Source organism: Trichosurus vulpecula, chromosome 2, assembly GCF_011100635.1.
Source record: "Trichosurus vulpecula isolate mTriVul1 chromosome 2, mTriVul1.pri, whole genome shotgun sequence".
Taxonomy (NCBI): Eukaryota; Metazoa; Chordata; class Mammalia; order Diprotodontia; family Phalangeridae; genus Trichosurus; species Trichosurus vulpecula.
The window spans coordinates 250,657,403-250,674,455 of NC_050574.1; the positions used below are offsets into that span (position 1 = coordinate 250,657,403).

At 38.1% G+C, this 17,053-nt stretch overlaps 1 protein-coding gene across 1 annotated transcript in view; it reads right to left on the reverse strand.

The window, feature by feature from the left end:
* STAT1 (signal transducer and activator of transcription 1) overlaps positions 1–11,238 on the reverse strand; it is a 57,322-nt gene extending 46,084 nt beyond the window's left edge. Inside the window, exons 1-5 of the mRNA XM_036743451.1 lie at positions 10,932–11,238; positions 5,948–6,076; positions 4,091–4,235; positions 3,226–3,324; positions 173–262 (exon numbers count right to left, since the gene is read on the reverse strand). Coding sequence (XP_036599346.1) covers positions 173–262; positions 3,226–3,324; positions 4,091–4,235; positions 5,948–6,075 — 462 coding nt within the window. The 5' untranslated portion in view covers position 6,076; positions 10,932–11,238. The remainder of the gene's footprint in view (positions 1–172; positions 263–3,225; positions 3,325–4,090; positions 4,236–5,947; positions 6,077–10,931) is intronic.
* Between the last annotated feature and the right edge of the window lie 5,815 nt (positions 11,239–17,053).

Below are 17,053 nucleotides of genomic sequence, written 5' to 3' on the forward strand. Positions count from 1 at the left end.
TTAGGTAACTCTGTGAGACTATAAATTCTGAAGTAGTTGACAAAATGCTTTTGTAGAAGGTGTTCCTTCCATCAATGAAGTCACAGCTCTGAACCTACCCTCTTCCCTCACCAAAAAAATAAAGTGTGACAATTTTCAATAAAGGGCAGATACATACTCTCTCTATACTCACCATAACTTTCTCCTTCACATTTTTGACTTTCAGATCAATTTCCTTGTGTTTGCCTGGAATGACAGCATTCTGAATATTCCCTGTGTGAGCCTGTCACAAAAAAGGCACAATCAACAGAATTTTCCCAAATGGTTGCTGCTATTTACATCCCACATTTAGGTCAGAGACATGTGTCACAAATCACGTCTATACTGTAACAATATGCAAACCTTCCCATAAGTATGATATCAACAAGAAAGAGCCTTTAGCATATCTCTTATAGAAATCAGAATGAAAGGCAAACTGTGACTCTAGACAAACTTCATTCTAAACCCTAGAAAATCAAAGCAGGTACAAATACAACCATGAACTTTTACTTTACTAAGTTCTGCATACTGAAATGTATTCATGTATACATAGGGCTTTCTTTCATTGGTCCCATCACAAATTCATTAATAAGTATAAATTCAGAGACTGCTGACTTCAGAGAGTATGTGACTTAATAATGATAGCATCCATTGGTATATATTATTCCATATGCATTGATGTTGCCATTTTTTCACCGTGTCAGCATCTAGACAGAAGGGATGCCCTCCAAAGGAGGAAGGTCAAGAGGATGATGGGCCACAAGATTATGTCATCTGAGTAAAGAATGAAGAAACTGAAGTTATTTAGCCTGGAGAAGAAAAAAAACTTAAGTGGGAATACAACAGCCATCTTCAATTATTTGAAGGAATGTTTTATGGAACATAAATTAGATTAGAACATAAATTAGAACATAAATTGATTCCAGAAAGTATATCTACGAATGACAAAGACAGACTCTGACTTAATACAAGAAAAATCTTCCTAAGTTAGAGCTGTTCAAAAGTGGAATGTGCTGCTTAGGGAAGTAAGTGGGATCACCCTTACTAGAGGTCTCTAAGCTGACACTGGATGACCACTTGTTAAGTAGGGTGTAGAGCAGATTATTGTTGAAATTTTGGTGTCCTTGGAGGTCCTTCCCAACTCTGAGATTTTGCAGGATTATGCCCAATTACCTATTTGGCATAGTGCACTAAGCTGTACAAGTAGAATTTACTAAATGCTTCTGATGATTATTTTTCACATCACTGATCAGAGTTCTATCAAAAGTCTATCAAAGATTTTTCTTTAAAATGTTAATACCACATAAATTGTCTTCCTGTTTCTGCTCATTCCACTCTACATCAGTTCATATAGTCTTCCTATGTTTCTCTTAAATCACCCCTTTCATAATTTCTTATGGCTCAATAATACTCTATTACATCAATATAACATAATTTGTTTAGCTGTACCCTATTTGGTGAGCATCTACCCTCAGTTTCTAGTTCTTTGCTAGAAGAAAAAAGAGCTGCTATAAATAATTTTGTGCATATGGATACTTTTCCTCGTTCTTTAATCTGTTTGGAGTATAGACCTAGTAGTGGAGGAAAATATGAGAAAATATGAGAACCAAAGGAAGAGAATATGGTAGAGAACATTTGGGTAATGATAAGTGAAGGCAGTAGAAGCAACATTGTCATCAGAGCACACAGAAAGAAATAGGAAAGAGGAAAAACATGAGAAATGTTTTACAAGTATGGCATGAAGGAATCACATAGTGATGGGGGTTCAATTAATGAAACATTTGTTGGAGCTCTCTCTAGAAGAAGCATAGCAGTTATTCATTTCCTAGCCAGTCTAATTTTATCCTTCAAAAAGAGGAAAGAATACCATGGAAACCTCCTATTCTGGTTTTAATTCTTACCAATAAGGAGGAAGTAATTGCTGACGTAGAATGTTGAGAACTTTGGAGGGAAGTGACTACTTCTTAGAATCTATGATGTAGAAGAAGACGAAAGCCTGGAAGAGTCTGCCACGCACTCTTGATATTTAGAGTGTAGAATTCAATGGGTTCAAAGAAAATATAGGAAGGATCCAATGGTCTAAAATTTTACAAAGGAAGTTGGCCTGGGAAGCATGAGCAACTTTTGATAAAAATATTCTTAAAGTACAAATATGAATAATTCAAATGAGGGGAAAAAAAGAGAATGAGCTAAAGAGACTTATGTGGCTGCACAGGGAACTCACCAATCAACTTGAATTTTAAAAGGGCATGTACAGAAGATGGAAGCAAGGGCAGATGAGAAAGGATGAGTACCAAAGTGTGGTACAGCCCTGTAGGAACATTGTCAGGGACACAAGAGTACAGAATAAGCTGAGGCCAGTGAGGAAAGCTAAGAATAACAAAAAGTTAAGATTAATGGCTATACTGAGAAAGAGGCAGTGCAAAGAAAGGCTAGAACTGCTAGGACAATAATAATTAGTGATGCAGAGGTGCTCAGTTTTTATTTTGAGTCTGACTCCCAATGACAGGAAAATGATTTTTGGAATGGAAAAGACTGAACAAAATTAGTTAGTTAGGAACAGAAATCCAATATAAGAGAAAATAAGAACTCAACTCACTGCAGTTGATGAATTTAAGTCACTGGGCCTAAATGAACTCCATCTTAGGGCATTGGCACTGAAATACCTAATAGATGTGACTGCTGAGCCACTGTCAATTATCTCTGAAAGACTGTGGAGAAAGGGCTGTCCTGAGCGTTGAAGAAATAGAATGGAGTCTTCATATTATAGGTCAAAGAGCTCTACTCCAATTTTGGGCTAAATTCTAGAAGTGAAAATCTATGAAAAAAAGTGTGTCCTAAGAGCCAGCAGGGCTTCATCAAGAGCAATTAATTCCAGAATAAGCTTATTTACTCATTAGGCAAGTTATTAGCCATTTGGACCAAAGAAATGTTGTAGATAGAGTCTGCTTACAACTTTTACAGCTCCATTCATTACAGACAAACCAATTTTTTTAATTTTTGGAGAGAGGAAGGCAGGGCAATTGGGGTTAAGTGACTTGCCCAAGGTCACACAGCTAGTGAATGTGTCAGGTATCTGAGGCTGGATTTGAACTCAGGTCCTCCTGACTTCAGGGCCGGCGCTCTACTCACTGCACCACCTAGCTGCCCCCAGACCAATTATTTTTAAGGTGATTCTCACACATGTTCTAGTAGGGTGAAGAGTACCTGTTCAAATTGCTGGGCAGCTGCCAGGATTTTCCTTTCTTCCTTCAGACAATTAGAGATGATCATAGACATCTGTATTGGATCTTCCTGAAAATTATCCTAGGTGCATGGCAAGAAAAGCAACATTAAAAATTAAAATCAATTATCACCGAAATTGGGAAAAACTCCTATTCTTGAGGTGCATTTGTACTCATTTATCATCACTTATATTAGCTAGAAATTAGTCATTTCTATCAGTTCTCTCTCATTAATTACATCAGAACATTTCTTTATCTTTCCTTATTAGAACAAGTAACTTCTATTCCCCTTGACTAAAAATACTCAAAATATTTTCATACATCATTTACCATTTGGGTACAGGGCTAAATGATTTCTATACCTTTCTATACCTAAAAAGTCTATGTTTCTATAACACCTTCGGTTCCTGAAACCTAGTTTTCCTAATCCATTTATGTAAATTTGTGCAGTATTTCATAAGGTTATCATTGACTTAGAGCTTGAAGAGGTCTTAGAGATCACCTAATCCAACCCCTAAGTTTTCCAAATCAAGAAAGTGAAGTCAAGATAGATGAAGTGATTTGCCTAAAGGCACATGGGTTTGAACTAAGATTTGAACCCCAAAGGCCCTTGACTCCCAATCCAGCATTATTTTCATTGCACCATGCTGTGTTTTTCTAAGAGGTGTTGATGTAAAATACATGGTTTATATTATGTGTGAAGCTAAAGTTTTTATGAAATGAATTGATTGCTTCGGTTTACTCATACTGCAAATTTTAAATTCCTATATAATTAATTTTAAATGGGAGCTGTAGGTAAGTTAATATCACATAATCTTTGTGAACTTCCATCAAAGATTAAAACTTACCTGAAGATTACGTTTGCTTTTTCTTATATTATGTTGCAGCAAAAAATTGTTCTGCAGCGAGAAGCGGCTATAGTGCTCATCCAACTGAGAGAGAAGTTCATGAAAGCATACCGTGGCAAAGGAGACATCAATGGCAGCATGCTCCCTGGGAGATTCAAAACAGACAATTATTAATTCCAGATAATATTCAAGTGGCATGTATGAAAGTCCACCTGCATGATACATTGCAAAGGGTGCTGGATTTGGAGTCAGAAGACCTGGAATCAGATTCCAACTCTGTCACTTATTCCCTGGGTCTTGATCCAGTCCAGTGGTGGGGAATCTGTGGCCTTGAGGCCACATGTTGCCCTCTAGGTCCTCAAGTGCAGCCCTTTGATGAAATCCAAACCTCACAAAACAATAAGTAGCCCCTTTCACTTCTGAATAGTTATAAATGTTAGGAAATTTTCCCTCACATCAAGTCTAAATTTGCTTCTTGCAACTTTCACCAGTTGATCTGGGTTCTGCTACTGGAACTAAATAGAACAGTTCCTTTTCCATGTGACAATCCTTCAACACAGCTATCATGTCTCCCTAAGGCTCTTCTCTAGGCTAAACACTGAGTTCTTTCACCTAATTATCATATTATATGCACTCAAGGCCCTTCACCACCCTCATTGCCTCTCTCTGGATGCTCTCCAATTAATCAATATTATTCCTAAACTATAGTAGTCAAAAGTAAACATACTACTTCAGATGTGGTCTGACTATGGAAGACAACAGGGAGACTCTCACCTATTTATGCTTTTCTTAATGAAGCCTAAGATCAATGAGCCCAAGAGTAGTTTCTTGGCTGCCATGTCACACTGTTGACCAATGTCGAGTTCACAGTCCAACAAAGCCCGTAAACCTTTTTTCAGATAAACTACTATCTTGCCCTGTCTCCACCATCTTGTAGTTGTGAAGTTGATTTCTTGAACCCAAGTGCATGACTTTACCTTATTAGATTTAGCTAGCCCAGTTCTCAAGCCTGACATGATCTTTTTGGGATGTTAACTCTATCAGCTACTGTGTTAGTTATTCCTCCCTGCTTTGTGTCACCTGAAAATTTGATGCATATGCCATTTATGACTTTATCCAAATTGGTTGGACTTAGCACAAAGCATTACAAAATGTAAGGTATTGGTGATGGCAAAATTTGGTTTTTCACCTCAATGCCTTTGTTCCTGCTTTTCTCTCTGTATGGAGGTCCTTCTATGCCTAGCTCTATCTATGCAATTCCTGCCTATCCTAAAAGGTGCAATATCTAGGGCCATCCCCTTGATTGTTCAACTGGAGGTGATCTCTTCCCCACTATTAATGACCTTTGTACCTCTCCTATTACATTTTTCACATCCTATCTTCTATGATGATTATTTGTATGCTGCCTTATCTCTGTGTAAGAGCTTTGAGATGTGGGACTGAACCATTTTTCACTGTATCCCTCATAGTACATTCGAGGTGCTCAACCAATATACCTTGAAGGAATGAATGAATTGACTCATGAATGATCCATTTAAGAGGTACAATGTGTTGTGATATAAGGAACACTAGATTCAAAGTTAGAGTTTTCCTCCCAGATCCATTTAACCCTGAACAAATCATTTCACCTCTGAACCTTAGTTTGCTCATCTGTAAAAAAAATGTAAAATCTGTAATTATCTTGCACTATTTTCCTCAGAGGATTGTCATGCGGAAAGAGTTTTGTATGCCTTAAAACACTTTTATGAATATGTTAGTATTTCCTTTGTCAACATAATTTTAACTAAATCAATAAATCATTGTCACACCCACAACTTGCAGACAGAACTCTTTCCTGTGTCCAAGGGGTTTCCTCACCAGTCTTGCTTTTCCAGCCAAGGTGCCAAATACTGTCTAATTTCCATAGGAAAACTGTCATCATAAAGTTGATGCACTTGCTCTAGGAATTTGGAATCAAGTCCTTGTAGGTCACTCCATTGAGACATCCTATATTGAAAAAGAAACATACAATGAATTAAAGGTCCTAGTGCTCCATAGAAACGTTGCAGGTAAAGACAGAGAAAGAAAGCCAGGTATTAAGAACAAGCTCAAGGTAAATGTGAGGCATTTAGGGAAACATGGGAAGACTGCTATGAACTGATACAGATTCTTCTTAAAAGAAAAGTCAGAAGAACAATATATGCGATGGCAACAATGATGCAAATGAAAACAACCTTAAAAGACAACAAAAGTCAAATGAAATACAGTGATCAAACACCAAACACCAAAACCCTCTATTTTCCTCTCAGTAGAAACGATAGACTGTAAGTGTGGAATGTTATAGTCATATAACATGTTGTCATCGTCACTGTATCACATAGTTTTGTTATGGGGTCTGACATGAGTGAAATGGTAGATGGATTACTGAAAAGTGATTAGGATATAAGAACAAAATGCATTAAAAATACATTTCAAAAGCTAAGAGCTCAACAGCAGAAATTTTAGCATCTATAGAATCTTTGTCAAGACACTGCAGACTGATCTCATACCACCTATTTTGCTAAAGGAAAGATAAAGTGCTTGCCTTTAAAGTCACTTTCCTTTCCTAATTATAGGAAAAGGAAAGTAAATGTGTTTTTCCATCTACCACCAAATTGCCTGTCATCTATGTCCTTTGGGGCTTTTAGCACATCAGCAACAAATAGCTGCTGAGCCTAGCAAAGTGAGGAATTACTTTTGCGCTTACTCTTAGGTTTTCATTGCTAGATAGTGAATCTTCTAACATTTTGCTCTTAATTCATTTGGTTTTCCCTCTGTGGATGGTTAGGCTGAAGTCTTCTAAATCAATATGGATCTCATTTAGTAGGATCTACAATATTATAAAGCTTGATGTAATCAGTCGATTGTCATCCGCAAACAAAATCATCTGAACGATCTCACTATCTATAAAGAATCCTTCTTTGACTGGACATACCAGGACTGTTGATTATCTCAAAATTATCTCTTTTGTTACATCTTTCAGGGAATCTTAAATGATTCTGAAGTCTTATGGAAAACAACTTATGGGAGGAAAGCCTTTAAAGTAGCATTTTGTTCTCCAAAATTAAATAACTTTTTTTCTTAGTTAACAAATAATAATGTGCAGTAGAATGCTATATTTGCTATACCTTTTAGTCAACTGCGTGACTGCTCTAAAATATCATTTTGGAAGCCTGCTTATTCAATTATTATAAACCTGAGGATGATGTCAATGCACATGTACCCTATCTTCATAAAAAATGATACAGACATAATAAAGTGGGAATATGTATTAGTAGTTATTAATGTTCTTTTGGTTGCCTTTTGGAGGGGTAATAAGGTCAGAGATTTTTTCCTACTTTCCTACAGAGACTTATCCCTACTTTCGGTTTCCTTGAGAATCAATCTCTCACTGCCTTATCTCTAGTATATTCTTTCTGTGTTTACAATGTCAAGTTGAGCTACTCTTCCCATCCTAAATTTTTTTCAGGGACATTTCTCCTTCCCTGGGTAGCACATTGGGAACTATGACTTTACAATCCAAATGTAGTAGCTATGGCATCATAGTAGAAGGAATTTTCCATAAAAAATTTTTTATGGAATTTTTCCATTTTCAGCTATATGTTTTCCAACCTCACAGCTTAATCTTTTAATTCCTTTACAATGATTTTACTTAGCTGGGTCTCTCACCAAACTTTCTTTAAATTTGTTCTTCCCTTCATGGCTTCACAATGTTTTATGTAATGATACTGCTCATAATCTTCTACCATACTTTCCTCTAGTAAGCTCTTGCAAATAAATGTCTGCTTTAAATGGTTGGTGCACTTTTCTGCCATATCTCTTCATTTGACAAAATCAAGTGTTGACTGGCAGAGGCACTTTCTAATCTATGGATATACACTGATTATAGTTCTTCAAAAAATAATAATAGCCTATATAAATATTGACTTTTTTAATCCATTTCCCATTTTTATGCTAATAGCTTATTTAAATAGGTCACACTGGAGCTACATTAATCCCATGTCTCATTTTCATTCTTCTAGTTTGATACTGATTTTGATCTTTGTTCTAACAAGTTTGACTGCACAGACAACTGATTCAGAAATGATTACTAAGTCAGTAATCAGTCATCTTCCGTTTGTTAAAATATAACCCATTTTGTTTTTTATGATGTTACTTGGTGCTCATCATGTTTAATACTTGTTCCCATACAGCATTCTTTATATAAAAGGTGGTTTCAATATTGTCTACAAGATTCTGATCGCTTTGATTTCTTACTCCTAAAATATGTTTTCTACCGTATTTTCTCTATTACCCTAGACATAGGTATTGAAATAACTTAGTTTTAAAGTATATGTTGATTTCATTGGAGGGGAAAGGGTCTTAATTAAGTTCTTCACAGAATTTCTTTGCTTCTCCATCCTCTGCAACAGATGATGGATCATAAGCTTCAGTTATTTTCATGCTTATCATGCTATTCATGAACACTGCAAAACAAACAAAAAACCCAACCAAACAGGTAACCAAGAATCTTAAGAAACGGTGTTTCTTATTGCCTTTGGATGCATGATAAAACCAACTCCATCAGCTGCATCATTTGTTCTCCAAGGATACTCTGTGGACAAACCTTCCATTGAGATGCAATGTTGTTTTCTGGCTTCATTTATAGTAAGAATATCAAAATTGCTATGATTCAGTTGTTCTAGTAGCATGTTCACTTATTGGTTCCTAGAAATGGATATTATATTGACAGCACCTACAATGAAGTGAATTTCCATAGACGATCTAAAAACTACCTCTTAGCCTCTTCTGTCTTCTACTCTGCCATCATTGCAACAGCACTTGGTATGGTTAAAAAAAAAGGTTGAAATGAGAGTCATTAAGCCTGGTTTCTAGTCCCATTTCTGTCCCTGCTTGATTTTAGGAAAATCACTTCATCCCCATGGATTTTAGTTTCTCTAACTCAAACATGAAAATATCCACGGTTCTTTACAATGCAAATAAACTATGATTGTAAACACACATACACACACAGATGCACAAGAAATGCTGAAGACAAAATAATTTTTCTAGCAAATTCCAATAGCAATTGCTCTCTTGCAGCATATCAAACACTATAAATTAACTGAAGTATAATTTGCTACCCAAATACATCTGGATAAATCTTGAGAGATAATCAACATTCAACTGAATTTTTTAAGTGTTTACTGTTTATAGACCACTATGATAGATGCTTGGGGAGATACAAAGTTTAGATAAGAAATGGTCCCAGACTTTATGGGGCTTACAGTCCCAATGGAGTTTATAATACCAAGACAAGTATAAAACAAATACGGTACTCAAGATTTGTTTTCAAAGCACAAATAAGGTATTATTTACAATCTATGATAAGTAAGACCAGCTCTGGAGTCAGGAGGACCTGAGTTCAAATCCCACCTCAGACACTTGACACATGCACTAGCTGTGTGACCTTGGGCAAGTCACTTAACCCCAATTGCACTGCTTCAAAAAAAACCACAAAAGGAAGATTAAGATAAGTAGAATGGGGGAAAATATTGCACACAGAGGAAATTCTGTGACTGGATATAAGGGTTGCTTGGGGAACAATCTAGTTTAGCTGGGGAAAAAGAACACATGTAGGGATATAATATAGAAAAGACTGGAAGTGTAGGGGGGGGCATCAAATCGTGAAGGGCTTTCAATATGGGGCTAAGGAAAATGAACTTCAGACCTAAATGATAGGGAAGAAATAAAGATTTCTGGATAGAAGGGCTATGACTCCATCTATGTTGAGGACAATTAGTCTGGTAGTAGGGTGGACTGAATGAGAGATCATGCAGAGACAGAATTAAGGGGATTTAGCAACTTAAGGGATATGTGAAGTGACCAAAAGGGAAGAGTCAAAGATAATACTAAAATTTCAAACTTAGGAAACTGGTGGAATGAGTTTGCTGATAGAAATGATGGGTCTATTCAGTTCCTTTCAACTATAAAATGAGAAAAAAAAAACTTGGATGAAATGATCTCTAAGGTCCCCCCCCCCCATCTAATATTCTATGACTCTATTTGTTTAAAGTGAGACAATCAGGTCGCACACGATGTACCGCATTCCCCAGGGAGTTTAAAATTTAGGGGTTCTTAACCCCGCGTCCATCAATTAAAAATACGTTGATAACTGTCTTTCAATATAATTGATTTCATTTGTATTCTATTCATTTGTATTTACATCTATGTATTTTACTTATGCATTTAAAAATTATTCTGGGATGGGGTGCATAAGCATACAAAAGAGGTCCATGGAACAAAAAAGGTTAAGAACCCCTGCCTCAAACACTTTGCCGAATGTGACAGAGTTAACATAACGTGGTTAGCATCCAGCTCCTCCAACTTTCCACTGCACTATTTTCCTTGTCGCCTTCCCTAAGAGATTCTCCCCATTTGCTAGTTGTTTTCCTTTTCTCTCTCTTCAGGTGTTTTATGTGTTCTGTTAGCCCTAGGTAGTTAGGGTAGCTAATTACCTAGACATCATAAAACTTTAAAGCTGGAAATGACCTTTGACACCATCTGATCCAATCCTCTTTTTAAGCTGAGTTAGAGAGAAGTAACTTGTCTCCACCTGGGATACGTACATGCATATCCCTTCTCTCTGGATAAAGGACGGGGCTAAGAGAATCCCTCTCTCCCAAGTGTCCTGACTGCCACCAACCCCCCCTCCCCCAACCCCGACTGTTTTAGGAAATGTTCTGCAAACACTGATTGATCCCGGGTTCCCTATGCAAAGAAAAGACACGTCTTTCCCACCAGCTCCAGAACCGTCGGGGCCGAACTCCTTCCAAGTACCTACCTTCCGCGGCGCCGAGAGGCGGGGGTGGCACAGAGCAGGCCGGACGTCAGCTGTCACACCCTTGATCAGAGTTGACACTAGAAACCTTTTCTGGGGGCTGTCAGGGATCGTTTGGTTAGCAGGTTCAACTCTTTGCCGGGGTCTGTCTGTAGCGGAGCAAAAATAACTGGACAGAGAAAAAGCTGTGAGCGAAGAACCCGGTTCACTTTCCACTCCCTGACCAATCATGGAGCAAGCTCAATCTCGTCAGGCCAATCAAAAGAGGCTGTTCCTTCCTTGCACCCAACTCCCCTCCGCAATCTAGCTCTCTGCACTTAATTCCGGTTTCCTTTTAAATTCCTCGCTTTGATGTGGGCACCGTCTTCAACGTGCCATCTGCCTTCCGGCTCTCTTTGCTAATCTTAAAGCAAACCTGTAGTGTAATCTGGGGCATATCTAACAAACTTCGTTTGCAGTAGAAAACGAAACCACGAAAGTTAGGTTTCACTGGCGGGCAGCAAAAAGATGTGCTAAATCATCTGTGTTAATAAGTAGACTAAGTCATGCCAGCAGGATCTGGACATATGAGATAATATATCCCTAGAACATAGCGTGACACTTTTTACACAGTATTAGGTGTTTGACAGATATTTTTTGAACTCTCATTCTGTCTCTAGTGACAACCTGCAAAGAGCAGCATCCTTCCCAACTGCTATGCCAGAAGAAGCACAACCTACCTTTCCTCTCCAGGGTGTTGTGTGTAAAGCAGTGTGGGGAGCAAGGACCATAATCCTCAGTAATAATAATAGCTCACATTGGATAGCACTTTTTAACCGAGTACAATAATGCTTTCTGTACATTATACATTACAAAGTATGATATTTTCTTTACTTTATCTTGTTGGATCCTCACAACATCCCTGAAAGGATTCTAATTAACACGTATTTTATAAATGGAAGGAAACAGGCTCAGAGAGACGTCGAGTCACAGAGGCAGAATATGAACCTATGTCTTCCTGACTATAAGTCCATAACCATGGACTTAAACTAAACCCAAAGAGACTGAAGTGATAGAGGTGGGGACAGTGGACGTGCAGTGGGCATGAAATGGTAGTGACATTAGATCGATGTTCTTGCAATGGCAGTTGGGACCCCCATGCCACGCAAAATTTTGTAGGATATTGACTGGAGTTTCGATCTTTAGTAGTGTCATTAAGTTGCATAAATATGAATAGAATGATCTAGCAATGACCACCCTTGCATTGTGCCTGCATTTATGATTCATGGGGGTATGGTGTGGAAGGGAAGGAACAAGCATCTATTAATTGTCTGCTATGTGCAATCCTGTGAGGTAAGAGCCATTAGTAGACCCAGTTTACAGCTGGGGAAACTGAGGAAGAGAGCGGTTAAGTGACTTGCCCCAGGTCACACATCTATGGCTCAGGTCAAATTTGAACTCAGGGCTTTCTGACTCCAGGCCCAGTGTTCCATTCACTGCACCACCTAGCTGACTGCAAGCAGTTAGTAGAGAGCAGAGGATCTTGGGTCAGATTAAAATCTGAGCTCTACTATTTATTAATTCCCTTTGTGACCTTAGACAATTCACTTCACCTTCTCTGTACCTGGTTCCTCGTCTTTAAAATGAGGTTTACATAGTTCTTTTGAAAATGATCTGGGAGTTATGGTGCTCCAGAGTATCAACATGAGTCAACAATGTAACATGGTGGCCAAGACAGCTAATATCATCTTAATGAACAGTGTCTGGGACTCAGGAGGTGATAATACAGTTGTACTTTGCCTGACTCAGACCACATCTATCTAATTCTGAGCATCACATTTTAAGAAAGACATTGAAAGGCTGGAGAGTATCTAGAGGAGAGCAACCAGGATGCTGAAGTGCCTCAAGTTCATGCCATGGTGGGAAGGCAATGGGAAATGATATTTGTCCTCATGCATTTGACTGATTGGGCTCATTCTGTTTGGCTCCAGAGAGCAGAACTAGGAGCAAAGGGTAAAAAGTTAAATAGGCAGATTTAGGCTTAAGGTAAGGAAAATATTCCTAAAAAGTTTGGAGCCATCCAAAAGTGGAATGAGCCACCCTAAAAATTAATGGACTTGCTTTTACTTTTGAGTGAAGGCTAGATAACCATCTGTTGGGAATGTGGCAGAGGGATTCCTGTTCAAGTATGATTTGTACCAGCTTGTTTCTATGGTTCTGTGATGTTAAGCTTCATTAGGGTAAGGACTCTTTTGTTCTTTGTATTTTCCTCAGCACCTAGTATACAATGCTTTGCCTAGGCATTCAACCCATATTTGTTAAATGAATGAATCACTGAGTAAATGGGTGAATGAATAAACAATATCCACTTCCCTAGAGATAATCCCTGACCTAGCCAACTGTCTGCTCATATTCTCCTGAATCCATTTTGCATGTTACTACTTCCACACCTTACTCAGACTATTCCTTTACAATGAAATATTCTCTCTCCTTCCCCAACTATAAAAATCCTATATTCCCTCAAAACCATAGCTAGTAGAACCATTGGGGTTTTGCCTGAAGAGTGGAAATTTAGAGGGTATGACACGTACTGGTGAAGGAATGGAGAAGAAGATGTTTGGTTCTGGGAAAATGTTAGAACAACAAACTGCAAACCATTTACTGCATTCTATCTCTTCTCTCCACCCAGACCCCATCCTGTAGAAAATTCCCTGACCCTACCTTACTTCTCCTCTCTCTAAGGCTTTCCTTTCCCTCTATCCTTTCTAGGAGGACTAGCCCATATCTTGTCATCCCTCTGCATATATTAACATTTCCCTCTAGCAGGGGGAATAATCCTGGTGCCCAAGTGCTGTGTAGAAAGGAGTCACACTCAGCAATACAATGATCCAAGACAATTCTGAAGAACTTATGATGAAAGACACTGTCCATCTCCAGAGAAAGAACTGGTGGAGCCTGAATGCAAATTGAAGATGCTTTTTCTTTACTTTCTTTATTTTGTTTGGGGGATTTTTTTTTGGTCTGTGTATTCTTTTACAGCATGAATTACATGGAAATGTGTTTTGCATGACTATGCATGAATAACCTAGGCCAAATTGCCTTCTCAATGGGGGAGGGGGAGTGGAGGGAAGGTGAAAATTTGGAATTCAAAATTTGAAGAAAAAAAAAGAAAGTTAAAATTGTTTTTACATGTAATTGGAGAAAAAATAAAATATTAAATTGTTTTTAAAAGTAAAGAGTCACACTGATGCCTCCCTAGCATAGGAACCCATATCCTGAGGGATTGGACTACCACCATGGTCCCTTCAAACTCTGAGGTTCTATAATTCTCCATCCCAGGCTACTGAATTTGGCTCAATTATTTCTTATACTACTTGAATGCTGCTAGAGGCAGTGTGGTGCAGTGGATAAAGTGGTGGGGTAGTGGTCCTGAAGCTAGAAAGACTTGGGCATAAATCCTACCTCTGACATGTAAAAGCTCTGTGACCTGAGGCAAGTCACTTAACCTCTCACTGCTCTAGGAGACAGACTATAAATTGAAAAGGTTTCCTCACTTGGAAGGTCTCTATACCAATGAAGTGACAGGATTAGTACTAATGTATTATTTTCACAAAACTAGGAAGCTGATTTGAGGGCACTCTTCAGGCTGATTATCTCTGTGGGAATTGTTTGCTCTGGGCAGCCATCAGGGTCCAGCATCGCTAATCGCTCCAATATAGATCTTTCAAGACCTAGCTCAAACCTCATCTTATCTTTTACAGACTGCTTCCCTGGCTGGAGGTGTTCTCTCCTTTTTCTGAATACTAATAGCTCTTACTCCTTTATCACACACATTTGAGCACTGATCCCAGGTGCTAAGGATTTTTCTTCCTCCTTGTCCCAGAGTCTGAACTGCAATGGAGAAATTACTGGAGCCAAATATGCTGCCTTGCATTGCCTTTTTAAAAAAATGTACTATTTTCCCCAGCAGATTATAATCTACTGGACATAGACCATATCTTATGTGAATAAGACTATGAAGTAATATGACTATTCTAAAAGATGAAAAATATTTATGGCACAGATTTCAATGTGCATTTGAATGGGCACCCTACCCTACAGAGCTTGTCTAACAGCATATATCTGTGACAAATAGTAGAGATAAAGAGTTGGACTCAGTTATGAATAGGAGAGGGTTCTGATTATTTTCACAAAATTGCAAAGCACTTTTTCTCATCCTAAACTTGTCATAAAAGCAAAGGTTCATCTTTTAAATACTAACAATCCATAGGTATTGCTACAGAACTCAAATGCATCTGAGAAATTAGAAATGAGAGGGCAATGCAGAGATTATATATGATCTTTACATATAACTATTTACTATACTGTATTATAATGTATTTATTATTTATCATATTAATTTATTATTGTAATTATATGATTATATAATATAATTGTAAATAATATAAATGAGAGTCTGAAGAACAGAGGTAATAGATGGAATTGTATGAAAGGAAAAGATGAATTGGTCACATGGCAAGAACAAAAGATGACAGATGGATAACTATAATGTTCCACTGAAATGTCAGGAGAAGGCAAAAAAGGCTCCTAGCTCATTGAGTGGACCCTCCATAGAGAACTTTTAAAAAGATATGGACTAGAGTCACATAGAATGGGCAGGAAGGAATAGGTTGTGATCGGTTTTGCTGGAGAGAACTCCTGAATCATTGAGATTACAGATCGATTTAAATATTTGGTAACAAAACTGCTACAGCCAAATAAGTGTTATCTTCTCAAAATAGTCACTGTGGAGGCTCTACCCTTATTCCAATCATGCTGGAATTGCTCAAAATATTTTTAAACGCCTCTTTGGCAATTGTTTGCTCATTTTAAAAAAATGTCTTCCTGAATGGGAAATCTTTGTCCTTTGAGGGATTTTAGCTTTTGAAATAGCCGACTGATGAATAAGATCAAAAGGCAGTGAGACAGAGAAGTGGACAGATCGTGGAAGCCTGTACCACTCACTTACAGCTATATGACTCTGGACAAGTCACTTAAGCTCTTCTTGCCTTCATTTGTCCATCTGAAAATGAGGATAATGATGTCATTTACCTCACAAAGTTGTTGTGAGGCTCACAACAAAGTGCTTTGTGGCCCTTAAAGTGCCAGACAAATGTTAGTTATTCTTCTTATTATTAAGATGGCTACCTTTTGGTGGAAAAAAAATGATTGTGACTAGGAGACAATGAAACTGATTTTCTTCTCTGGCTTGCAAACTTTGCAGAGCACCCCATTCCATGCTGGACAGTTCTAACGACTAGGAATTTCTTCCTTACATTTAACAGAAATTGGTCTCACTCTGACTTCTAACTATGGGTTCTAGGCCTGCCTTCTGGAACTCTGTGGAATAAATCTCATCTGCCTCATATATGAAATCTTTAGATATTCAAAGATAGATAGAATACCTCCATAAGCATTCTCTTTTCCAGGCTTAACATCCCCAGTTCTTTCGTCCATTCCTCATGACATCATTTCATATCTTCTAATCTTCCTAGTTGCCAGTCCTTAGATTCACTCCAAGTTATCATTGCCCTTCTCAAAATATGATATCCAGAATAGAATGAAATATTCAAAATATGGTCTGAACTAGGGCAGGGTATAGAGGAACTTTCATTGTTCTTGTTTTGGATACCATATGTAAGTCTGTCAAGTGTCTGAGGTCACATTTGAACTCAGGTCCTCCTGACTCCAGGGCTGGCGCTCTACTCACTGCACCACATAGCTGCCCCTACAATTACAATCTCATTCGAACCTCACAACAATCCTGGGAGGTAGGTTATTCCCATTTTACAGCTGAGGAAACTGAGGCAAACAAACGTTAAGTAACTTGCTCAGGGTACACTGATGGCTGGTGTTTGATGGGGCAGGATTTGAACAGAGGTCTTTCCTGGCTCCAAGTCCTGTGATCTATCCATTCATTCCACTAGAGTCCAATTCCTTTAGGCAAAAATGCCCTGTTGTAGTTTCACATTTTTAGCAGATTGACAGGCCTATTGATACAAATGTACATTTCCTCTTCCTTCTACTATGTTTCACTTTAAATGATCAGCTACATTGTGTGGAAGAAAACAAATTCTACTCCAACAGTCAGAGGCAGAAGAGACACT